Below are 27,416 nucleotides of genomic sequence, written 5' to 3'. Positions count from 1 at the left end.
CTATCTATCTATCTATCTATCTATCTATCTATCTGTCTATCTATCTACACATCTATATATCTATACATCAATTCATCTGCATCTATCAACTATCTATCTATCTATCTATCTATCTATCTATCTATTTATTGATTGATTGATCTATTTATCTATCTGTTCTTCTCTATGTCGGTCTATCTGTCATTCGATCTATCTATCTATTCAGCTATCTGTCTATCTGTCTATTTGTTTATCTATCTGTCGGTCTCTCTATTGATCTATATATCTATCTGTTCGTCTTCTTGTCTGTCTGTCTATCTATCTAGCTATCTATCTATCTAACTGTTAGTCTCCCTGTCTGTTTGTCTGTTTATCGATTTATCTATCTATCCATCTGTCTGTCTGTCTGTCTGTCTGTCTGTCTGTCTGTCTGTCTGTCTGTCTGTCTGTCTGTCTGTCTAGTCACTTGCCCTGCTGCCGTGGTCTAGTGGCTTAGGTGCTCGGCTGCTGTCCCGCAGGTCGCGGGTTGAAGTCCCGGCTCTGGCGGCTGCATTTTCAAACAAAGCGAAAATGCTGTAGGCATGTATGCTCAGATTTAGTTGCACGTTGAAGAACCTCAGAAGATCGATATTTCTGGAGCTTCTCCACTACAGCATCTCTCATAGTCATACAGTGTTTTAGGACATTAAACCCCATATCTCAATCAATTATACAGACACCTACGTATGAGTGCCCTCTTGATAACTTCCCCACCTTCGAGTCCGCCAAAAGTTTTATAAAAAGGTGAGAGGGTACGGCGTTTGAGACAGTTTGGTCGTCACATAAAGAATTGAAAATTTCTTACCGTGCAATGTCATATTCTTTCTTCTAAACGCGTAAGCCACATACCAGTATACCACGGGCCACAGCATGTGTGTAGGCGCCGCAGGTCACCAAACGTAGTTTATATCTCTTATAAGTACCTGGTGCTAACTACTAAAACATATAATATGAAACACACCATAGTTTCGCTCAAATCACTACGCGTTTTCTCCCAAGCCAGCACGACTTTTGGGTTGGTATAGCAACCATAACACAAATGACCAAATTTGTGCATGAAGTTGCACATGTGCTCTTTATCCATAATAAAACAGATATGATTCTAATGAATTTCGTAAAAGCATTTGGCACTGTTTCCAATAAAAAATAACCGCAAACTGCAAGTCATGCTCAAAATCAGTTCACTTACATGTAGAAAATAACTCTTAGAGCTTAATCGATAACAGCTATATTTTCGGAGACACGACATCTAAAGCTGTTTCTATGTGATCGGGGATACCACAAAGACAAGTACTTCCACCACTGTTATTCACACAATAAATATAAACGATATTTATTTCAATTGAATTCGATTTTTGATTTTCTAGTTTATACATGCTGGCTAGGTTAATACATGCTAACTGGGTTAAAAGCTACATAAGTAGCTTGACGAGACCCAACGACCAGACTATACAAGGCAGTAACGACAAACAGATCCGTGCATTGGCGAGCAAACCAGATAGTAAAACAATTTAAATGGGATATCATAATTACACATAAATAGGGTTATATAATTTCAGCATGACAACTGCACAAGAAATAAAGTGAAGTAAAATAAATACACGCGCATAAAAAGGTGAAACATTTTACGTACATTAAAGTATCATAAAGAAAAAAGCAATAAACAGAAATATTAAAATACAAAAACGTACACCATTTTATTATCAGAAAAAAATTCATACCGCCACAAAAAATTCATGTAGTCATAATACCTACGCTAATAAGAGGTATCATTGACGCACTTTTCAACAGCGCAGAATGTCACAGTAAATGACATAATATGTGAACAAAATATACACACAATTTTTTTAATTAGGCACGCGAATTTTTCATATTTATTTTAAGTAGATCGCGGAATATACACCAACGACTGGTGTTTATAATTCGTCCTGAAATATGAAACCAACCATGTTTCAGGGTTCCTAGTGTTCATAATACTTGCACGACGTTCTAAACAGGCCAACTGTTTCATGTAGTTCTTGAGAGATTCGGAGGCATATCGCGCAGTATGTAACAAACGAAAAGTATAAAGGTTGTCAATTCTAATACCATTGTATTCAGAAAACCCTTCTCTAGTGCTGGAATAATAGTCTGTGTAGCCCGTATAACAAATTCTCTTCCTCTGTAGCATCGAAACTCTACGTATGATAGCTGTAGTAGTTGTGCTCCGTACTAAAGTGCAATAACCCAATTAGGCATGAACTAAAGCATTGGAGGCGTGCAATTTGTTTTTTCTAGGCAGCAAGCTATGGTATCGTGATAGGACACCTGTCACAAAAGAGAGATTTCACTCAGGTAATCTACATGCCTGTCCCAAGTGAGCTGGTAAGAAAAGTGCACGCGAAGAATTTTGTGGCTGTCAAGAATTTCAGTTTTTAACCTTCAAAAGAAATCGTACTATTTAACTGAACACATTTATTTTTGGAGCAAAAAATAATCACTTTAGTTTTCTTCGCGTTGATCTTGAGTTGGTTTAGCTGAGACTAGATAGACTACTTTCTTAGCAATTCATTACAATCAGTTGTCACGTTACGCAAGTCGTTCGCACAACGAACATCTACTCTATCCTTAGCCTTTTTGTTGTAGTCTGTTACAGACCTCGAAATCAATAGCCATATAGACTACTTCGCTCGGAGTGCTTACCTAACCACAATATCAGTTTCGTGTTAAACACGGCAGGTATCAACAAACCTAGTGAAAGTTCTACCGTGACAAAGAGAATCGAAAGACGCCTCACACTTCACCTAGGCTGTCGACGACGCCGTGTTACCCGATGTAATCGAACATAAACATTGAAGTGTGATGCTTACTTCACACCTTAAATGCAGCCAGCACTTTGACAACGTTACCACAACTTATTTTCGGGGCGAAGCTGCCTAAGCTGTAGGTCATGCGTCCGCAATGTATGTAATAGTATTAGCAGTAGTAGTAGTAGTAGTAGTAGTAGTAGTAGTAGTAGTATTAGTAGTAGTAGCAATAGTAGTAGTAGTAGTTCTTCCCAATGGCAGAAAGAGTGTGTGGTCTGCAACGTGGTTTTCCTTCGTCGTCATGAGGGTGATCGTCATTGTCGTGGACGATTACGGCACGACAGAGGACAGGCCTCGTTCGTAAAACTGCTTTCCATCCAATATTTTTCTAATCCCGTACCGCTATGCATACTTCCATCCTCAAACTTGTCGATTGACTCATCTTGGTACAGAGAGAACACACAGGGCTTGATTTGAACATCTTCCAATGCTGTTTTATATGCTGTTTAATGGCAGTTTTATTGTATCAACGCTGTTCTACCTCTCTCCTTTTTGCTTTAGTGTTGTCAGAAATGTATTCAATTTCAATGCACGCATTTGTTTGACCACAATTTATTTATATATATTGTAACATCTTCTCCCCAGCGCTGTTGCGTATTTATTGTTCTCAACACATTCCCTATATTTTACCTATTGCCTCTCCCTATTTCCATGCTCTCATATGAGAACAGCAGTATTTGAAATAAGTAAGTAATGAATAGGAAGATGAACACAACTTCAATTGTTGAAATAAGAAAGACCAAAAGGCTGAAGAACCAAATATTACATCTACATAGTGCCTTAACAGGTTCATATGAACAACTGTCCAACACATTCCTTCAATATGTTGTAAAGCAAATGGTGGCCCATTATATGAACCAAACTACTGAAATTATTTTGAAATTATGAACAGAAACAGAAAGTGTAAAGAAGTGCTCAAAGCGTATAAATTTACCTTATGAATTTTTCGGTGATAACGTCTGGCATTCCCTATAGCTGCAGAAAGTGTTCAAGACTGCTGCTTTTATGTAAAGGAGAGAAACGTACTCTTGCGACGACTAAGCCAAAAGAAAACAATGTAAAATAGGACTTACGTGGTAAGCAATCGGTACCCCATCCCGAGTGCTATGAATGAAGAACTCTTCTGAAAAAATAGAACTTTTCCGCAGAGTCAGTGTTATGTCATCTGATATTTTCACAATCTTTGAGCCATCTTCAGCCCTGCTTTCTAGCATTCTCGGATAGACAGTTTGAGCGGCTGAAAAAAAAAGAACTTCATTATTATCCACCTGCCGAACTTTTTCCATTTTCGTTAAGGAGAAATCCTGATCCGAGCGAACACGCTGAAATTTCTACTCAACAATGGGTAATTGCCCACATAACAAAACTGCGCCTTTGCTCTATGAGCACAATACGTATATATATATATATATATATATATATATATATATATATATATATACATGCAGCGTTTTTGGCTCCCGTGTACCCTTCAGAGGCACAGCAGAGGAGGGGGCCCGATTTTTCATAGAGAACATTGTGCTGAGAGACCGTGCACCGTTCATCGTTATAACAGATCGCGGAACCAGATTCACGCCACGCTTTTAGATCATGTGTTGGTGCTCAGTGGTAGTATTCATCGTAAGTCGACAGCCTACCATCGACAAACCAACGAGTTGACCGAGTGGCTCAACAAAGCTCTGGAAGACATGCTTTCAATGTATGTGGGCATCGAGCACAAAATTGGGACAATGTTTTCCCTTACATAACATTTCCATACAGTACTAATAAACAAAAAACCACACGGATGACCCCATCCAACCTTGTTCACGGACGAGAAGTAAGAAAGATGTTGGACATGATGCTGTCATACGAATGCGATGACAACAAAACGAGTGCCGACACGTTCACTCAACGCGCAGAGGAAGCCAAGCAGCTTGCACGTCTGCGAATATACCAACAGTAAGAGTAGGACGCAGGTCGCTATAACCTACGTCATACACCTGTAACGTACAAAATCAGGAACAGGTTACGGGTGTCGACACCTCTACGAATATGGGGGCTATCCGAAAAGTTGCTCAGAAGATACTTCGGACCTTACTGAGTGCTGCGATGAATAAGTGACGCTAGCTACGAGGTCATCCCGGATTGCCCAAGCAGTAAAAGGTGTCACCAGCACCGACCTAAACTTGTGCACGTAGTGCTCATTAAAATATACGTCAGCTAGTGACTCTGCGAAGCACCATCGCTTGTCCAAAGTGACTTTATGCGCGATTGACTAGCTGAGCTAAAACATCCGGGCGATGCCACGCTCCAAATAGACAGAGAACGAAAACGATGTGCACGCCAATAGTCTAGTAAAAAGGGACACTGATCAAAAACGACGTGATTTTGTGTATATCTTTGCTCTTGGCTGCTGCATAAAAACTGTGCGTCAGTTCTCGGATTCAACGTCTCGGTGGTCTGCTCACGTTGAATTGCGACAACATGTTTTCTGAAAAGCGACAGATAGTTGGGGAAACACCTTGTGTAGTAAATTAGCCACAGTGTGCTCACACAAAGACATGGTTAGGTTGTGCAGCACATATTCAGAAAATGCGTTGCATTCAATGAGTGCAGGATAAAAAAATTGTTTGGTGAAGTTGGTTTGGCAAGAATATTCGATTGGCTTAAACTATTTAAATGAATCTGTAGGGCACCGGTAATGTGGCTTATTATACGAATCCCTGTCTACATTACCACCTCATAATTATTTAGGTAAAGTGTTTTAGGCCTCTCTCGATAGCTTTGTATTTCAATTCTTTAGAGGTTCGTGTCCTGTAATATAGCACTATTGGAACTGTGATGACGGTCCTAATTATTTCTTATGTATGTTTTCAGTTTCTCAAATGTTTGATTAGGTGTAAGGACCCCAGAAAAGAGACTAACAATAGTCTTATGAATGTGTTGTACGCCAAAAATTTTATAATAATCGTAGATTCAGCCACAGTTCTCCTCAGGTAGCCGAGTTTCTTCATGGTCTTTGTTTAGTGCGAGTTACCTGCTCATTTTCCTTAGGGACGACGCTGAAACTAAACCAATAAATTTATACTCATTTTCAGCGATACTTTATGAGTAATAATTATATAGTATTATTAGCATAAAGGTCTTGCGGGCCTAACCAGCATATAAATATGAGGCACATCGTAGGGAATATTCCGGTGTTATTCACAACATTCGGTGGTCATTAGTGAGTGATTGCAATTGTTTCAAACAGGTGTACCGTCGTATCGTCTACCCCAGTTCCTTAATGACGACCACCATGGCCCAGTATAGAGCCATCTACCTCTACTTTACAGCCAAATGTCTCAGCAACTTAAGTTTAATTGGTCATCATAGCAAATGAGAATGCTAACAGAGTTTGCGAATAGTTGAACTTTATTTGTACCAGGTCGTTTAAAATGTTATGCGCTTACTAGAAATTCATACAACTCATTTATTCACTTTGAATTAAACTCATATGCAAAAATATAAGTGTGACATATTCTTGTTAACCAGTGTGCTATCTGGGTGACCAACGAGTTAACATTTATGAAGTAATCATGCTATACCAATATGCTATAGGAAGACGGGAACAGCATTCTCACGCCAGCTATGGGATTAAGGCCAGTACCTATGGTTTTGTGGCTTTGTCACCGCAAATGCCCAATGTCTTTTTTTTGTGCTCCTGAACAGGACACATAAATGAATTTTCAAATTTTGCTCATATCTCCTGCAGTAACGTTGTGTACTACACAAAATCAGCCAAGGCACGTGATGTTCCCCCTTGTGCATGATAATAACTTGACAAACAGCACTCATTTTACTTCACTTATCAGCTTATTGCTGCCATAAATAATTTGCTAAAGACGCTACCAAGTACAATGCGTCAATCGACAAGCCCTTTTCTGAGAGCAACGTCAAAATTATCATTTTTATCTGCTCAGATTATGAATTTATTTTGGAGAAAATTCTAAGCAATTTAAGATATACATTGATATCCAAGATCAATGAAACATGCATAAATTCTGAATTGACCCATATTAAAGACAATACCTGCTGAAAGAGAATAAAGCCACCGTATTATTGCTTGCTTCATTGCAATTGAATGTTAACTGCTTTAGCATAAACACTGAAGTGTTTGCATGAGGCCTTAATTTCTGTAACGGGTGCATGCTTTGCACCACGAGCAAATATGCGTGTGAAATATTTTTGAACTTGTTATGTGCGCAATTCCTAGTCTCAAGCTTGGGAAAACGCGCAGTACCAAGTGTGCCTTACGTGATGGGTGGCCAGCTGTAAACGACGAAGTTGTTATGAAAATGGCACGTTCAATCGCTTATACAACACGGTATTAGTAGTGTGTGCTACGACTGTTGTGTGGCGTGAACGCATCTCGCCGCCTGATTCTTTGCACATCGACCGTAGTGGTGGTGCTGCAGTCATTAGGTACACAAATTGCGGCGCGCAAGAAGTGGCATGCGCGGAAGATCCTCCAGCGTACTTTTAGATGCGAAGCGTTTCTTAGCAAACTTCAGCGTCATTGACCATATCTATCTATCTATCTATCTATCTATCTATCTATCTATCTATCTATCTATCTATCTATCTATCTATCTATCTATCTATCTATCTATCTATCTATCTATCTATCTATCTATCTATCTATCTTTCTATCTATCAATCTATCTATCTATCTATCTATCTATCTTTCTATCTATCTATCTATCTATCTATCTATCTATCTATCTATCTATCTATCTATCTATCTATCTATCTATCTATCTAGCTGCCTAAAGCTTTTAGCTCTCCTGGCCGTTTGGGTAGTATCAATATGAAAATTGGTATGGCACAACATGGCTGTATGGCGAGCATGATTGACTAGTCGTATCATGAAAACCATGAAATGCATCTCATGATCGTCATGATTCAGGTTTCATGATCTTGCTGCTCTTGCACTGGTTTGTTTACATAACATGTTGCAAAACTATGGTATGACATGACTGGATGGTGAACACAAGTGACAAAACTTAACATGAAAATCATGACACGCATGTCACGTAACAACATGACTAAATGTCACGCTGATGATGCACTCAAGGCCATTTTGCTAACTTCCCATATAACAAATTTGTTACTACGTGACGCGAACAGACCGCGAAGGTAAATGACACGTCCAAACATGATAATCCGGAGAGGCATGCAATGTAACCACATGAATACATGAAGCAATCATGATGCGCTTGTGGGCGTTTCGGTTGCTTCACGTACACAAAATTTGGTATTACAGGGCGTGAATGAATGCCGAAGCTATATGACTAGTGCAAACAAGACAATTATGAAATGCATGTTTTTTACCAACATGACTACATGCCACGCTCACGACACCCTCAAGACCATTTCGCTAAGTCAACATATACTAAACTTAGTATCACGTGAGAGAGTAAGTGAGTGAAAGAGAACAACTTTCTTATGGCCCAGTGCAGACGCTGGAGTTGCTACACGTCACGCGGCTACTCCCACGTGGGGACCAACAGGTCTAGCCTGACGGCCCGGTCGCGGGCACACTGGATGGCCAGGATTTAGTCCTGAAGTTCTGGGCTGTGCAGAAACGCATCCCATTCAGGCCTGCTATAAGTCGGCCCAAGCGACCCGCACTCCCAGAGTATGTGTGCTAATGTAGCGGTCTGCCCGCAAGCGGCGCAGGTGACATCTGGGAAGTGGAAGGATGAATTGCAATTAGGTAGGCTAACGACGGGTACGAACGGGTTTGAAGTAAGTGCAACGAGACGGCCTGTGCTCTATTGAGTTTGGAATGTAGCATTGGGAATGCCCGCCTCGCTATGTAATCTCGTAATCTCGTTGTGTGTTGATGTAACTTCGTAATTTCATTGTGTGTGGATGCGCAAGCCACACACAACGGAGAAGCAGCCATACTACTTTCACGTACCGATGCTGCTAGTAATCTTCGACGACTTGTGCGTGAAATCACTTTTTCACTATGGTGCCCACCAAGCAACGAGATGAATAGTCAACACCACCTGTCCTATTTGATGGCTCTGCGCATGCCTACTGAGCTCGACCGAAGAGAAGACACCCTTCTTCATCGCTTATGGCTAGGGGTGTCATTTGCAAAATCTTATTGATTTGTCATCGGAATGGCCGACAACCCTCTCTGCGATGCCTGTCATTGCGAAGAGACGCTACACCACATCCTTTGAGACTGTCCATTGTAAGACATCCGGAGACAGTCACGGGCATCCGTTCTTGCGCGCATTGACAACAGCTTTCAAGTGCCCGAGAGAAGACATTGCAACAGAAGGCGACAAAATTAATGTTGGAATTCCTACTTGACACGTATTTGAACAAGCGGCCGTAACAACAATGTCACAAAACACGAAAGACAAGTCCGGACTATGACTGAGTGTGCGCGTGTGTGCTGCCTAATGTGCTGTGTTTATCTCTCTTCCCTCTCTCATTTCTATCTTTCATCTCGCCATCTCCTCCCCATGTGCAGGGTAGCAAACCAGCTGCCCATAGGCTGGTTAACCTCTCTGCTGTTCTTTTCCTGCTATTTTTCTTCCTTCGTTGTGTGTAGTAGGTGCGTCTTTATGTCCCGCGTCGTCAGCACTGGAGTCGTCACACCGGTCGAGAGCAGAGCGGTCTGTGAGCGCGTGCGCTGCTGTGTGGGCCGAGTTGTTCGGGTTCAGTGCAACGCCATTTACGGAGCTGACATGTGAAGGGAACCAATATAAGGTGTGAGGGACAATCGTATCGCTGGTGGAGCTGTTCAAAATCCTGGCGGCCTGTGTTGATATGCGGCCCTTTCAAAAAGGCTCTGACTGTGGATTTGTAGTCGCAGTACACCTCTTCGCACCGATCATTTAGCAGAACGAGTGCGATTGCCATTTGTTAGGCTACCTGTGGGTTCGCTGTGCGTACCATGGCGCAGTTCGTAGTCGAGCCCGTCTCGTCCTCAACCACCACTGCGAACTCTTTGCCGTCTCGATATGCTGCAGCATCAACGAAACTTGCAATTACGCCTCCTTTGACCAGTTACTTCAATAGAGCTGTCGCCCTTGGCCAACGACGTCCCTCATTGTGCACAGGGTGAGTATTGCGGGGTATTAGAGTAACAACGACGTTTTCCTGTATATGTGTTGACATACGTAAGTTATTTGTTTCCGGCTCCATAGGGCTAAAACCTAGCTCACCAATTATGCGCAACCAGCCATCGTAGTGGACAACTGAGCCAGCTTCAAGCGTGTCTGCACTTCCACGATCTCGGCAGCAGAGTTCAGCACACCAAGCGCGAGCAAGTTCTAGGTGTGTGTGCGTAGGGGAAGCGCCAGTGCTTTCTTGGCGATCTTTCTGATAATCACGTCGAGCTTGTCCCACTCTGGCCCAAGCCAGTTGTGCATGGCAATGGAGTAGGTAAAGTGGCAGAGCATAAACGCATTGATTAGCCTTGACAAATTCTCTTTATTAAGGCCCCTATATCTCCTGGAGATTCTTTTGACGAATCGAAAAGCGTTGTCAGTCTTGAAGACGATCTTTCGTAGAGCGGTGCCGTTGCCACCCTTCGCTTCAATTAACATGCCGAGGATCCGAATGGTGTCTACCCTCGGGATTTACTCCCGTCACTTGTGTATATGTGTAAATTGATTTTTACGATGGGTTTTCATCCCTTAGGTCGGCCACCTCGTTCTCTTCTATAGAGGAGGAGCTCCGACTTGACTGGTGAGCATCTGAGTCCCGTTTGGTGCAGGTAAAATTCGACCTCGGCGCTTGATGTGGTTGATGTTGTCAAAGGCCTTCTCTAGGCCTAGGCCAAGAAGAGCATTTGTATCTTTAGAGTATTCCTCAAGAACGTGGTGCTTAATAAGCAGCATTGCAACCTGCGTTGAAAGGCCGGTAGGAAACCCTGTATTCTTGTGCGTATAAGTCTCATTTCTTTCCAGGTAGTCGTTAAGTCTGTTGAGAATTGCGTGCTCTGCTACAATAACCGCGCACGACGTGAGGGAGATGAGGCGAAGATTCTCAACGCTAGGAGACTTTCCGTACTTGGGAGTCAGTACAGTGTCAGCTAGCTTCCATTCCTCAGGAACACTGCCCGTTTTCTATGGTTCATTGATGGAACCAGTTACATGTTCTTTGGATGCGTTGTCGAGGTTTCTGAGGGCTCTGTTCATGATCCCGTCTGGCCCTGGTGCCGAATCTCGATTGAGTATTTTTATTACTCTTCTGATTTTAGCCTCTCAAAACTCTTAATCTACTTCAGGAAGAGGGGGGGCATCATACTCTGGGAAAACACCGTATTTGCGCTCTCATTCGACAGTCAGGTACTTGGAAAAAAATTGGGTAACGAGTTCGTCAATGCGCTGTTCTTTAGTGGCTTTGTGGTGGGCACGGGCTAAAGTGTGTCTCTGAATGACCCTAGTGCTATGCTCGTCCAAAAGGTGCTTCATGGATGCCAAGGTCATCTCGCAAGTCAATTGTAAGTCCATGGTGCCAGGACTTGCCATTTCTGACTTGACCGTCGATGGACTCAGAGCTCATCTCACTGCAGCCTGCACTGTGTGTCGCAATGTTGTTCTCTTTGTTCAAATTTGATACTCTTTGCCGCAGCCTACGGTTGTGCCTCTGCTCCATCCATCAAAAAATTAAAGCTGCCTTGGCTTCTAGCAGGTGGGCAAGCTCACTGTCTATCTCCACATTTAAATCAGTCTTTATCTTTTTGGTGGCAGCAGTCGTATCTCTGTGGATGCCTTCGCATCATTCCTCGGAATTGTCAGGAGCTCTCGCCCTTGTACCACGAATACTGCGAAAACGTTCCCAGACAACCACCGTGAACTCTAGTATTCTGCTATGGTCCACTATATTAGAAATTTGCAGAACGTAGTGGTCGCTGTCAAAATCCGTGACGGTGTTGGCCCGTGTAGTCTTTGGAACATCCTTGATGAAAGTGGGGTCTGGCAACGTGTTTCTGGTCGCAGAGTTGCCTATCCTCGTAGGAAAAGCCTTATAAGTGATTAGGGTAAGGTCTAGTTCGATGGCGCCCTGCCAGAGGTCTCGACCTTTTCGCGTCTCATACACGTATCCCCATAAGCCATGTGGGGCATTGAAGTCAACGAGTATGATAAGGGGCTGAGGACCAGCTAATTCAACTGCCCTCTCGAGTAACGTCTTGAACTGCTAGTGCCTTGGCCTAGAGTTACTGTAGACACAAGGGCAAAAAACCCTGTTTTTCCGCTGATAGAGCTGTGGTGTGTCAAGCAGGATCTCTCCCGTTACATATTCCATTTGCATCTGGCCAGGAAGTCGTGGGCGACGTGTGTCAGCTTTTAACTTATTAGTGTGCAGACACCTCGTCCTCCTGACTGGCCAGGGACTGCCAGGTAACCAGAAAGGGACGCTGCAGAGACTAAAGTCTCTCGAAGAGCTATAACTTGAGGTTTCTCTGCTATTGTTCTAAAGTACTGCTTCAGGAGTGCTCTTTTACCAGCGTACCCTCCGCAGTTCTACTTGCAATTACATACAGTACGTTTATAGTCATTCATTATGGATTCAGCTTTCATCACTGCCCTGGGGGTCAGCGTGGCTCAAACAATTGGACCATCTACGTAATGAACTCCTGGGCTTTCGATATTTAAGGGAATGGCCCTTTCTACGTTGCCAGGTGGCGGACCCTGTGGCGCAGATTTAGGCAGTGTGGCGTGATTTTTTAGCGTAATGATGTGTTCCTTCATTGCCCTTAGCCCCTCAACTGGGTCACTGAGTGCAGCCTGCATCTGCCTAGCGCTATCTGTGACGCTAGCTTCACTCCCTGCCACCATCCTAATGTTTTCTGTACTTGTAAACTAGCGTTTTCGTAATCTCCTCGTCTTGGAAATCCGTGCTCTTGAGCTTGCTCACTACCACCCTGCGTTTGGCTGCCATGGACCAACCTCCTCTAAAGGCCGGCACTGGCGTGTCGGTAGTTTTGCCTTCAGTATTGCTGTGCATCGTGCTCAGCATTCTTTTAAACTCCGTCATTTCATTTGAAGTCCTATTAAGCGTATCCATAAGCTCGGCATTTTCCTTTTTCAATCGTAATATCTCCGCATCTCTAGCATGCTCTGGAAGCGGATCGCGTCGCACGGGTTGCTCGCCGTCATTACTATGGACCCTGTCGACCCAGGTTAGGTTTGATTTTCCCCTGCTCTGGTCATCAGTGGCATGGACTGCCCCGGACATCTGGAGTCCCCGTGCATGCCCGCAGTCTGGCCTGTGTGAGGGGTCTAGTCTGGTGCTGGGTGCATCAGTCTTTCCCTGGCCAGGTGCGAGACTGGATCCGAAACGAGTACAGGAGCTGGGACGTGGTGTGGTGCTGCCCCTGGATTGAGACCGTGTCTTGGACATAGAGCGGGCCCCGGATCTCGAGCGCGACCTGAGGCGCACCCTGGACGTAGAACGACTCCTGCAGCTGCCTCTAGTTCTTGATCTCCCTCGTTATTTGAATCGGCCTCCAGGAGACGATGGTCTGGGCAGGCCCTGCTGATGACAGCCATTCAGCTCGAGGAAGCCATTGACATTGATGGATGGATACCTTTTCTGAGGGGTGTGGGCTCTCAGGCTTCGTCTGCACCTGACGACATAGGGTATCTGATATCAGTGCTGGCATTTCTTTATGCGGTGAGGTGTTTACCGTTACACAAACTACATATTGGTTCACAAACACGACCCTTTTCGTGCTGGATAGCTTGTATGCAAGCCTTGCCACATGAAGCGTTGGGCACCAGGGAGACGTCAGAGCAGTGTCCTTTTCGGCCGCCGGCATAGAAAACATCGACTTGCTTCCTGTATAATATGCACTTGATGGGGGTGCCGCCATAAGAAACATAATTGGTAACCTTGTACCCGTCGAACAGCACTATGATGACGCCAGTATTATGGATTTTTAGGGGCGAAGCTCCTTATAGCGGCACCAGTTCATTTCTCGTAGCCGTTGTAGTAGTGCGTAACAAGTGTAACATTTTGACCTCCAACGTGGTGCCGGTGAGATTTCTTCTGTGCGTTGTTGAACAATAAATGCTAGTGCTCAATGTAATGCCAATGGCTGCTAAGAGGGAACGAGAGACAGAATTCGGCTTTTAGTTAACGCGCACGCTTCGAATTTTTTATTGCTCAACAACGCACAGAAGACAAGAAAGGGTTGCTACGTTATACTCACTGGGTGTAACCTCCTAGGTTTTTAGAAAGGTTTACAGAGCGTTGGACCGGAGTGCCATGAATACAGTGAACTAGTATATGCCATGAACTCGAGGTGGTTAAAGGTGGGAAGTAGACACGAAGCGGAAGCCGTAAGAAAGTGTGCGTGTGCCTCCTCTCGTTCAGTCCTTGGAATGTCCGCTGGATGGCGGTGCTTCTATATCAGGAATACATAATGAAAAGAGGCGAGATGGTGGTACTTGGTGTGTTGAATAGGTGGACGAGCGGACACACAGACAGATGCATGGACGGACGCACAGATGGCTGCACGGACGGGTGGACGTATGGACGGACGCAGGAGCGCATGCATGGAATAAAGCAGGAACGGACGCACAGATGAACGTCTGGACGCACGAACAGACGCACGCATGAACGGGCGGATGGATGCACGGGTGGCCACACAGACGCACGCATGGATGGACGGATGCTTCGCCCCACTATCCATCATTCACTCCGTGGATATGCTGCCATTTTTTTGCTCCGAAGGCCAGGGCATTTCTTGCGTTGACAATGTATCGGTCGATGGCTCCTGGACCATCACTAAGAGATATCCCATGAATGACTCCCTTGTAGGTGGCATGCGGAGCAGCCACGTATGCACTGACTTCATAGCGGTGCGCAGGCACCGTAATAGCTTCAACGTTAACGTAGCGCTTACCATTCTCTTGGCTCGAAGCACTGACGACCATAATATCTTGCAGGTGATTAGGGTACATTGTGTCCGGGTTTTTCTCCTCCGGACCGAGCTCGCCACAACCCATATGGCTTCTGCCACGACAGACGTGCGATGCTTCCTAATACACGGACCGCCTATCGGCCTCACGACGACCTTAGTTTCTTCACATTGCAGCAGTGGCATCTCGCTTCCATTAAAAGGTTTTTCTTGAAATCTCTGAAGCGGCAACGGCCGGACGTAGGCTCTTGAGCGTTTGTCTTAGACGCCAGCGTTCTGGTGCCAGCAGCTCGAGTGGCTTTCCTCACGCCCGATCGTCTTCTAGTTACCGTAATTCATCCAGAATCTTTTATTCTTCTCAGTGTCCCCCAGAGTCTTGGATGACTCACCTTCCGTCTCTTGATGTGGCGAGAACAAGTCCTTTTCTGCTTGAGACGCGGCGCCTGTGCACCACGCAGACAGCGATGCGTCCGCGCCGCTGTCTGCGTGGACAATCGGCGTCGTCGTCATGAAAGTCACTTATGAATGTACAAATCGTCCATCCATCGGTGCGTTTCCTGTGTTCACAGCGTCGCGATGATATTGTTACGGGGAATAAAGTATACACTGATGAACAAATGTGTACTGGCGAATATACTGGCGAGCTAATGCGTACGACGCTGCTGCAGTCCGAGCACGTTCCCGTTCAGCACTTCGTCGTCGTCATCCTCAGGCATCTACTTAGCCCGTGACATTACCCGCCGGCGGCAGAAGCACCGTCCCGGTGCGATCAATTCTCGGGGCGTGAGAAGTATGGCTTAAGCCGTGAGACGTGCACTATATCGGTCGGGACTGAAGCTGGTACTGACGTAGTATGGAGTGGAGCTATCTCATAGGTCACGCTGGTGACCTTGCGTATGACGCGGTAGGGGCCAACGTAACGGGACATCAGTTTTTCGCTGAGACCAACACGACGTGATGGTAACCACAGCAAGACGAGTGACCCCAGAGAGTACTGTACGTCGCGGTGCCGGCGATCGTAAGCACTCTTTTGGTTAAGCTGCGAGGCACATAAACGATCCCGGGTGACTTGGCGGGCGATGTCATCTCGGGCCAGGGCATCACGAGCATAAGCAGTCGATGAGGCGGCGTCAGATTGGAGCATGGTGTCCATGGGCAAAGGCGGGTCATAACCGAACAGTAGGTAAAAAGGGGAAAATCCAGCTGTATCATGACGTGAACTGTTGTATGCGAAGGTAACGAAAGGTAAGTGGATGTCCCAATCTTTGTGATCCTTGGAAACGTACATCGCTAACATATTTGTCAAGGTACGGTTGAGGCGTTCCGTGAGGCCGTTGGTTTGCGGATGGTACGCTGTAGTGAACTTGTGGTGGGTAGAGCAGGATCGCAGGAGCTCGTCGACTACTTTAGATAGAAAACAGCTGCCGCGGTCGGTGATCAACTGACGAGGAGCACCATGACGCAGAATGATGTCATGAAGAAGGAAATCGGCTACATCAGTAGCGCAGCTGGTGGGGAGGGCGCGTGTAACGGCATACCGCGTTGCGTAGTCGGTAGCAATAGCAATCCACTTATTACCGGTGGCCTACACGGGAAAGGGTCCTAGAAGATCGAGGCCGACTCGGAAAAATGGCTCATCTGGTACTTCAATGGGCTGGAGGGTACCAGCAGGTCTCAGAGCAGGTGTCTTGCGGCGCTGGCAGAGGTCGCATGCCGCAACGTACTGTCGCACAGAACGGTGGGGAGAGTGCAGACCATTGATAATAGCACGCAAAGAGGGGTCGCGGCGTTGTTCAGCAGCTATGTCGGTGAAGTCGGTAATTGAAAGAACGAGGGCCTCTTGCTCATCTTCCCTCGTGTCAGGGGGATCGACTGGGTAACGGGACAAGCAGTCGGCATCCTTGTGAAGTTGTCCGGATTTATAGGATACGGAAAAAGTGTACTCTTGTAAGCGCAGCGCCCAGCGACCAAGGCGTCCCGTAGGGTCCTTGAGTGAGGAGAGCCAGCAAAGCGCATGGTGGTCCGTAATAACTGAGAATGGTCGGCCATACAGGTACGGTCGGAATTTCGCAATGGCCCAGACGAGAGCTAAGCACTCGCGTTCTGTGATAGAATAATTTTGTTCCGAGCGCGACAACAGACGGCTTGCATACGCGACGACGCGGTGCATTCCTTGTTGCCGCTGCGCGAGCACTGCGCCTATGCCGTGGCCACTGGCGTCAGTACGAAGCTCCGTAGCAGCAGATGGGTCGAAGTGTGCTAGGACTGGTGAATTGGTGAGAATGTCGACGAGCGACGAGAAGGCGTTTGCTTGCTGTTGGCCCCAGGTGAATGCGACATCCGTTTTGAGGAGGCAGGTTAGAGGACGGGCTACTTCAGCGAACTTCTCGACAAAACGACGGAAATAGGAGCACAGTCCCAGAAAACTTCGGACGTCCTTGACTGAGCGGGGTGTGGGGAAGTCGCGAACTGCTCGGACTTTCGCAGGATCTGGTTGAACGCCCGCAGCGTTAACAAGATGGCCGAGTACGCAAATTTGGCATTGCCCAAAGCGGCATTTGGACGAGTTAAGTTGCAAGTTGGCACGTCGAAAAACATCAAGCACTGCGGACAGGCGGGTAAGATGGTCGTCGAAAGTAGTCGAAACAACAATAACGTCGTCAAGATAGCAGAGGCAGATGGTCCACTTCATGCCTCGAAGGAGAGAGTCCATCATGCGCTCAAATGTCGCGGGGGCATTGCATAATCCAAAAGGCATCATCTTGAACTGATAAAGACCATCAGGAGTCACGAAGGCCGTCTTCTCTCTGTCTTTGTCGTCCACAGCGATCTGCCAGTAGCCTGTGCGAAGGTCTATTGAAGAGAAATATTTGGCACCGTGCAAGCAATCGAGTGCATCATCTATGCGCGGTAGAGGATAGACATCTTTCTTGGTAATATGGTTGAGATGGCGGTAATCAACACAGAATCTCCAGCTATTGTCCTTCTTTTTAACAAGTACAATGGGTGAGGACCAGGGACTAGATGAGGGTTCGATTATGCCCTTATCAAGCATTTTATCGACTTCTCGCTGTATAATAGCACGCTCCGGGGCTGACACACGGTAGGGTCGTCGGCGAATGGGTCGAGCGTCACTGGTGTCGATGCGATGGGTTACTACAGATGTCTGGCCCAAATTACGGTCGCCGAAGTCAAAGATGTCCTGATAAGAAGCAAGCACACGGCAGAAAGCAGAGACTTGTTCAGAGGTGAGCTTGTCAGATAGCATTGGCTTGAAAAGGTCGGAACAGGAACGTGACGAGAACGACGTTGATGAAAAATCGGGTGGCGAATTGGTGGTTAGAGCGGAAACTGTGTGGTCGACCAGTGGTGTAAGATGCGCAAGTGACATGCCGCGAGGAATAACTTGCGCTGAGAGGCCGAAATTGAGGACGGGAAACGAAGTTCGGTTGTCCTTAACGGTAACCACCGTGTTGGGGAGTGCAACATTGCGTGTCATGGCGACGTGGTAGTTCGAGCTGAAGAAGACCTTTAGAACAGTCAATGAGCGCAGCGTGTGAAGTCAGAAAGTCGAGTCCAAGGATTAGGTCATGAGGGCAATTTTCCAGTACAGCGAACAGAACTGAAGTTTGATGCTTAGAAATTGTTAATCGCGCAGTGCACATTCCAAGCACAGCAGGAGTACTCCCATCCGCGGTACGAACGGTAGGTGCAATCGCAGGCGTCAGAACTTTTTTTGAGGCGGCGGCGGAGGTCTGAGCTCATCACAGATATTTGTGCACCGGTATCAATAAGAGCCGTTATAGGTAAATCATCAACGAGAATTGTTAGGAGGTTGCACCGCTGGTCGGGAGTAATCAGAGGATTTGCAGTCCAAGTCGTGTATGCAGCGTCACCTCCGGGGGCTGCACCGGCCAGTTTTCCGAGCGACGGTCGTAAGGAGACCGAGAACGGCGGGGTTGGGGCGAGCGGGACTGACGACGCACGGGCGATGGCGAGCGGCTGGTCCGACGTTCTGGATTATACTCTGCACCTGTCTTAGCACGGTAGGACGGGGCATAAGGTGCACGTTCAGAGCGAGGCCGCCAATCATAGAAGCTCGGTCGAGGTGATGAGGTCCACCGGCTGCGGCAATGGCGAGCGATGTGTCCTATCCGATGGCACGTAAAACATATGGGCCGATCATCATGAGTGCGCCATTCAGCTGGGTTTCGTCGTGGCGTGAACGTGCGGTTCGGAGTGGCAGCCGCAACGACTGGAGCCGAGCTGGAAGTAGCAGAGGCATTTTGATGAGGTGGCGAAATGCCCATATTCGCGATCTCTTGGCGAACCACGGCCTGTATCATTGAAACAGCACCGAGGTTGTGTCCTGGCGCGCTGACGCTAGACATAGCGGGAGCCATGGCCTCGAGTTCCCAACGGACTATTCTGGTGACGTTTTCTGGCGCTGGTGGTTGGTGTAGTGTGGGCAAATCTTCGCAAGAGGACGTAGCCGCCGTGTTGGGAAGGCGGTCAAATCGGTGAACTATGCGCCTACTTTTTGCCTGTTCGAAGCGACGACATGCTTCGATGACTGACTCCACCGTCGAGCAGTCCTTGCACAGGAGAAAATTGAAGGCGTCATCCGCAATTCCTTTCAGGATGTGTCCGACTTTGTCCTCGTCGAGCATGTCCTTGTCGACCTTGCGGCACAAAGCCAACACGTCCTGGATGTACGCGATGTACGGCTCCGTGGATGTCTGGGCACGAGTCGCAAGCTCTTTCTTTGCGGCCACTTGACGTCCGATGGGTTTCCCAAATAGATAGCGCAATTTCTGCTTACAGACGTCCCAGCTAGTCAACTCTTCTTGATGTGTCTCGTACCAGAGTTTTGCCGTGCCATGCAAGTAGAAGATGATGTTCGCCAGCATAAGCGTTGGACCCCAATGGTTGCTGCTGCTGACGCGCTCATATTGAACAAGCCAGTCATCGACGTCTATGCCACTTGTGCCGTTGAATGGACCTGGGTCACGAGGTTGCACCACAACGATCGGCTGCGGGGCTGACGGATCTTGTTGACATTGAATAGCCTGGTCAGTCATCGTGGTAGCTGCAATGCGCCGTCCGCTGCGAAGATCCAGCTCGTTGGGCTGTATAGCGAGTGGTACCCAGCACCTCCACCAATGATGTTACGGGGAATAAAGTATACACTGATGAACAAATGTGTACTGGCGAATATACTGGCGAGCTAATGCGTACGACGCTGCTGCAGTCCGAGCACGTTCCCGTTCAGCACTTCGTCGTCGTCATCCTCAGGCATCTACTTAGCCCGTGACAATATTAGAAGTCTGCTGCGACCCGATTTCGCGTGAACGCGGCCTCGAATATACCACCAAGAAGCGAAGAAATCACCGCAGCCGATCGCAACGCGTCCGACCTTCACAGCGACATTCTAGTCAACCCTCTTATCACGTGACATCAATAGACGGCAAAGGTAAATGATCAATCTAAACATGATAATCATGGCATTCATGTATTGTAAAACATCACTACATGCTACTTTCATAGCACGCTCGTGGCGCTTTCGCTAGCTCCACATATACCAAAATTGTTATCACGTGGCGTGAATGGACGAAGGAGGTAAATGACACGTCCAGACAATATAAGCATGTTATGCGTGTTGTGTAAAACATGACTTCATGATGCTCTCATAGCGCGCTCACGGCTGTTTCTCTAGCTCGAATTATACCAAATCTTGTATCGCTGAACGTGAATAGACGACAGTGGTAAATGGCAAGTGATATTCAAGACATGAAAGTAATTTACGACATAATTACCACCTACCCTATAACGTTTTGCTTATATTGAAGTCACATATCAACTTTCATGAGTTATGGGAAAAAGTTGAAGTACAAAAGAAAGACACCTGCACACAGCGCACATATACAATTTCCTCATTCGTGTTTTGCATATCATCAATTTTAACTGCAGTGAGATGTGTCAATTTCAATAGACGCAGTTTTCTTTGTGCATGCCCATGAATCACGTCTACCACATGATGTCAAAACTATTTAAGAATTACACGCCCAAGTAATGAGTGTTGGCTCCATAAAAGCCGTTGTCAATTAAAAACTTTAAGAATTTTGTATAAAATCTATGAGAAAAAATGTCTGATCCACGCAGTGAAGCTTTAGAGAATCGACATTATTACACAGGTTACCTGAAGGTAGAACTTTTCCAAACTACTTTTGTTCTCTGAACATGGGCAGAAGTGCGTGGTGTAAAACAGGTGGTAATGCGCTTTTAAAGCGCACTTCGCTTCGAAGACTTAAAATTTGCAAATATTGGCAGTTTAGTTCTCCTAAGTTCCACTGCGCCAATATAAAAAATGGTCCTACTCATACGTAAATGTTTTTTGTAGATCCTTGCTTGACAAATACTTTTGAGAGATGCTGCAAATTAGTTCATTTAGCCAAAACTGCTGCTAGAAGGTTTACTATATGTGACGAACTGAAACAGCCTGATTGCCACAGTGAAGATCCCCACTTTTGGTGTAATGGAGCCAAACACGGTGGTGGTTAAGGTTTTACGTTACTTTGAAATAATAAATGCCGACCTACTGCCGGAAAAAAAGAAGACACAAAAAAGCAGAAGGGTGTGCCTCATTCTGATATTTTTGTCTAAATTTTTGTTCATGCGTTGGTATAGCATTCAGTTCATTTAGAGTGGCTTAGCCCACCGATTTAGTAACTTTGTTTGTGGAGTAAGCAGCGTTTGCTCAGAAAAACCTGTTCAAAAGCGTGGCGAACCTGGAGGATGTAATTAAAATGGGGGGGGGGGAGTAAATCTGAAGCTCCTCCACACTAAAAATATTTAATGTATAAACGTTTCAGGGGTTCTTAAATACTTAAACGCATTGAGAGCGACCAGCAATTCCAGAAGTTTATCGTTCTGCACCACCCTCCTCAGAAGAAAATCCTGTTGGTGAAGATGAGAATAGAGCATTTCATCACAAACGCACAAAGTCTTGCTTTTTCGGCAGTATGAGGTCTCTAATAATATTTGAAGTCATGCGTAGTGGGACGAGAGATGCACCGCACACAAAAACAGACAGTTCTAGGGGGCAAAGCAGGGTGTTGTTTATGAGACGGGTTCATGTGAGTTAACTGAACTTAGCGGTTGTCTTAGCTTCACTGGCAACGGTTGCGACCTGTAGACTTTTGTGAAACAAAGTGCCACCATCCTGTCTACCCTTTCGACATTTACTAAACGACCAGTTTCCGGTTTGCAATGGCATTATGCCAAAAGAAGATGAGGAAAGCGGCACAATATTGGCTGTCGATATAAAATGAGAACTGGCTATATCGCCAGGCGCTTTTCTTATATACACCTATGTTTCTCTCGGTTTTTGACCAAAAGGCCTGTCTGGAATGCCCAGTGCAAATTGTGCCTCATTTTTCTAAAAGGTTCACGATTATTGTTGATGGTTGTGTTACGATCGCCCACAAGACGCAAACAGTCAAAATTATTCTAGGGGTGGCGCAAAGACCAGTGCTAAGGCTGGCATATTGGAGGGCACCTGTATAATTACCGACATGCTCCGCCGCTTGTCAGTTGGTAAACGGCCGACTCTCTGTTCGTCGCTACCAGTGCTATTGCCTTGCTGTGATCTGACATTTGTTTTACGTGGCTACAAGTTGGGCCCAATAAATAGTTCCACCCGAACACCCCGTCTGTTTCTTTCAGCCACGTCAAGACCCCGCAACAACATGTAGCTTAGACAGAATAATAGACTGGCTATATAAACAGCCACGCATTATAATATGCTTAAGATAACTACGTAAGCGTAGAGTTCACGACTTGCAGGTAAGCGCATTCCTTCATCTCAGCTCCCTGGCTCGGCCTCAGGGTAATACAAGCACGTGGAACTTGTTTAAGTGATGTACAGTAAGTGCGAAAGCATGCGAGTAAAACAAGATGAGCCTTTTAGAAAGCATTCTGATCCTCCGCAATACTGGCACGATAAAGCTGAGTTCTCACTCTTATAAATGTGGTGATAAAGTTACTTATACTTGGGTTTCTCTTGAAACCATCGAGCACATTCGGCCTTATATTGATCATTGGAACGAATATCGTAGACTGTCAACAGAACAAGTGAATGCTTTTATCGCGGTTTTTTGTGTACTTATATGTATTTATTTCACAATGTCAACCCGTGGTTGGCGTCATTATGGGGAGGGTGTCACACAGTACGTAGTACTCACACAACAAAGCAGTATTTGAAATCACACAGGAAGACCAGATGAATAATCATCGTTAGGAAAAGAAAAAACAAACAGCAGTGACTACGCCAATTAAAAACCGAGAAACAAATGGTGGCAACAGAAGTTAGCAATTATCGCGGCAGATAAAGCACTCTAACGCGTCTTCAAAGATGACTGACGTCGTTTTTTGCACTGTCCAATCAGGTATTCCATGTTTCTACGGAGTCTGAAACAAAGGAGTGGCGGAAAGCATTCGTGGATGTGAAATAGTGTTGAATAGCTCTGCTATTATAATGACGACGAAATTGCCTTTCATGTGGCTGAAGATATAAAACAGTGTTTATTTTTCCCGCTTATAATCCTAAAAAGAAATAGGAGACGTTGTTTGCGTTTAGGATATTCTAAAGTATAAAGCTCGCAGGACTCTAACAAGGCCGTGACGGAGTGTGTGCGTCAGTGTTTACCACACATGAAACCGACTGCTAATTTTTGTATTTTCTGAATTTTAGTCGTCATAACCATCTGATGAGGTGACCAGGCAATACTGGCCTACTCCAAGACTGGTCTTATGAATGTTTTGCAAGCAGTTAGTTTCACGGCCGCTGTGGCATGGTCCAGCTTTTTCTTGAGGAGACAAAGTTTTTTATTCGCCTTAGAACAGATATTATCTATATGTGAGTGCGACTGTAATGTATGCATGTTACTAAACGCTAGGTACTTGAGTCCAGGGGCGAAATGTAAAGGTTGATTTCGATGTGGTACATGAAAAACAGTTCCCGCCCAGCTGAGTGAATATGCATGAATGTTGTCTAGCCGCAATTATTTTCCTTGTCCCACTATTTGCACCACTCATCTAATGCTTGCAAGTGCCTGTTCAGATTATTGTGCTCACTTTAACAAGTCACTGGGGAATAAATCAAGCAGTCATCTACAAACAGTTTCATTTTGAAAATATTTATCGAACATATATCATTAAAAACGTCAGAAAAAGAATTGGTCCTAAAACAGACCCTTGGGGTACGCCTGAGCACACGCGTAGTGCTTTTGAAGTATATTTTTTTATTTAATACTGCCTGTTGACACATTGATAAATAGGCACCTATTCAATATAACACTTCTTCACTTATTCCTAATATTTCAAGCTTAAAATCAACTTACGGTGGGAAATAATATGAAAAGCTTTCCTGAAATCCACACAAACTACATCATTCTGCATGTGGGCATCGACGTTTTCATAGAAATCGTTGAGTGTTTCTGATAATTGTGTGACCTTTGAAAGACCATAACGGAATCCATGTTGGTCAGAAAAAACTGGTTAGACTCGAGCAAATTAAGAGTGTGTTTTGCAATTTTTTGTTCTTCAACTTTATAGCAAACCAACGTCAAGAAAACGGGTCGGTAATTGTTGGCTAACGCATGGTTACCAGTTTTCAAAATTGGTATTACAATTCCATTGCGCCAGTCGTGTTGCAGTAATCGCGTCTTAATCAATTCACAAATAATATTTCTGAATAAACTGAAGCCTATTCGGCATATCCCTTCAGAAACTCTGTTGGTAGACTATCCAGACCACTTCTTCTCTTCGCGTTTATTTCGAGCAGTAACTAAAAATCACCTTCACGAATAATAATAAAGGGCTCCCTTGCGGTATTTTCGTCGGTGCTGACGGATGCTTCAATCTTATCTCGCTGGTATATTCTGAAAACCGACTGAAAAAGAAGTCTCGGCTAAGTTTTCAACTTTTGTCATAAAACGCTCCTCATGATCAATCAGCTCGAATCTTTCCCTTCTTTCACTGAAATAATGCCAGAATTTGCATGGCAAACTTTGAAGACGTTAACAAGCGTTTCACTAAAAAACTTCTTTTTTGAATTCCCCAGGGCTTCTTTCCACTCGATGTTTATAGCTGCCACTTCAGCCGCTCCATCTTTGTTTTTTCTAAGTCATTTAATTTGCCGCTTCTTATGAATAATGTTGCGTTTGTAATCCAAGGATTTTGTTTAAGCGTTTCCTTAATGGGAATAGGAACATAGCGGTCAACGCAAGTCACGACATTGCTTGTAAATATCTGCCACAATTGCTCTACACATTCAAAGCCAGATGCTCACTCCAAGTCATTAAGCTGCTGCTCTGAAAAAATATAAGATGGAAGTGTCATCAGCCTTTTCGAAGTCTCCTACTTTTCCCGGAAGAAATGGTCTTTTTAAACAGCATGCACTAGTCTTTATGACCAATGACCACAGTTTGTGGTCGGATATATCATATAAAGTGTCTAAAGCGCAGTTTGTTATATTTTGCGAAAAGAAAACGAGGTCTATTAATGACTTCCACGAACCTGTAACCTTAGTTGGCTTACGCACAATATTTTCCCGGCAATGGCAGAAATAAATTTTCAACACTTTTTTTGAACTAGTTGTTTTAATCTCACCGGGCATAATATTTTGGCAGCCAATGTGGGGCAAGTTGAAATCTCCGGTCATTATCATGCCTCGTGTTCCCGTGAACATGGTCACTCAAAAAATCAATTAGCGAATCTAGAAACCGAGGCGTAGAGGAAGGTGGTCAATATACTGAGCCAATAGTGTACACTATACCGTTGAAAGTAATCTTACACCACACAGTTTCACAAACACGGCATTCAATCCTTGCAGTTGGTATGCAACTTTTAACATTAATAGCAGCACCACCGCGTCGCGTATCTCTGTACCATCTGAAAAGCTTATACCCTAGAGAAACAATGCAATCACTGCGTATTTCATCACGCAACCACGTTTCTAAATAGCGCAGCCCAAAGCACTGCTTTCAGACCGCACAAAATTCAATCAGCAGGTAGGTGGATCCGTTCAGGTTCTGGTTGTACGTCGTTTTTTGTAGGTCGGCAGAGTCTTGAAGCAAGAAATGCCTCGGCGAAGTTTTATCACACCTGCACAATCATTCATGCTCCATGGCGCATAACAGGTGTAGATACACTGACAAAGGCTCAGCAATACAACCCTTTGCATGCTACCATGCAAGGGCTCCAAATGCAGGTGCTCATGACATTTTCAGTACAAACTGAACATCACCCGCGGAGAATCAGCCGAGATGTGGCGCGGCCACCTTGCTCATTTTGATGTTTGATTGATATGTGGGGCTTAACGTCTCAAAACTACTATATGATGATGAGAGACACTGTAGTAGAGGTCTCCGGAAATCCGACCACCTAGAGTTCTTTACCCTGCACCCGAATCTGAGCACACGGGCTTACAGCATTTTTGCCTCCATCGAAAATACAGCCGCCACAGCCTTCATTCGATCCCGTGACCTCCGAAACCACCGCAGCGTGTTTCCACTGCCTCCTTTTGGTACCCTGTCCTATTAGGTACAGCAGTACTACGTTTTTTACCTAATAATGTTAAGCCTGCCGTGTATATATCTGACTTGTGTGGCTGTAAAGCATGGAAGGTATTTTCACTGCATTTCTACGCAGAAAGAGTGTGTATTGTAATAACTATGTTTTTTTTAGTTTGTTTTTTGCCCTCACCCTTCTTGAACCTATATAAGGTATGCAGTATTTAATAAATAAATAAATAAATAAGGTTATATTCCTTTCACTTTAAAGCAGGTGCATATCTGTAGCTGTGTGGTGAAACACCTGCTTGTCAGGCAAGCGGACGATCCCCACTCGCACCCGTAAATTTTTAATATTTACATATTTGCCATTTTATCATTGTATTGTTCACGAACATGATAATTTCTCGCTCACTAACCTCGATGACAAATCAGATAAAGACGAAGAAACCAACGTCGATGTCAGATTTCCTGCAAAAGGAACTCTTCAACGGTATCGCGTTAAAAATTCCACAATAAAACCAGGGTCGAAAAAGCGGAGTTCCTTAGTGGTGGCCCACTATTCTAGCGCATAGCCATGCTCCTGCTTAAAAAAACTCTCTAAAACACGCCATTTTGGCTTCATGTCAGCAAGGAAGCACGTTAGCTTGAGCATATAGGTTTGCAGAAGAGTAAAAATACAAGCAGTAGTCACACAATACTGATTTCTTAACAAGGAGCTGTGAGATCATGTGAATTGATGAATTTTTGCAACCCATTAAAACTGGTTATTTGATGTGATTGATTGTTATGTGGAGTTATGATTATGAGCAACGTCGTAGTGGAGGGCTTCGGAAATTTGCACCACCTGGAGTTCTTTAACGTCCACCCAAATCTAAGCACACTGGCCTACAGCATTTTCGCCTCCATCGAAACTGCAACCGCTCCAGCCGGGACATGATCCCGTGACTTGCTGGTCAGCAGCTGAGTACGCGCAGATGAGTACGTTAACCCTGGACCAGCGCAGCGGGGCAACTCATTAGAAAGGGTTTAATCATAATCGTTCACAGTCATCAGCAA

At 45.1% G+C, this 27,416-nt stretch overlaps 1 protein-coding gene across 1 annotated transcript in view; it reads right to left on the bottom strand.

The window, feature by feature from the left end:
* Window positions 1-27,416, bottom strand: part of LOC119169776 (venom metalloproteinase BumaMPs1-like) — a 181,833-nt gene that overhangs the window by 142,561 nt on the left and 11,856 nt on the right. The window contains exon 2 of the mRNA XM_075886704.1: window positions 3,938-4,101. Coding sequence (XP_075742819.1) covers window positions 3,938-4,101 — 164 coding nt within the window. The remainder of the gene's footprint in view (window positions 1-3,937; window positions 4,102-27,416) is intronic.

The sequence above is a fragment of the Rhipicephalus microplus genome, chromosome 2 (assembly GCF_043290135.1).
Source record: "Rhipicephalus microplus isolate Deutch F79 chromosome 2, USDA_Rmic, whole genome shotgun sequence".
Taxonomy (NCBI): domain Eukaryota; kingdom Metazoa; phylum Arthropoda; class Arachnida; order Ixodida; family Ixodidae; genus Rhipicephalus; species Rhipicephalus microplus.
Note: the sequence above shows the minus strand (reverse complement) of the source record. Positions and strands in the feature narration are given on the sequence as shown.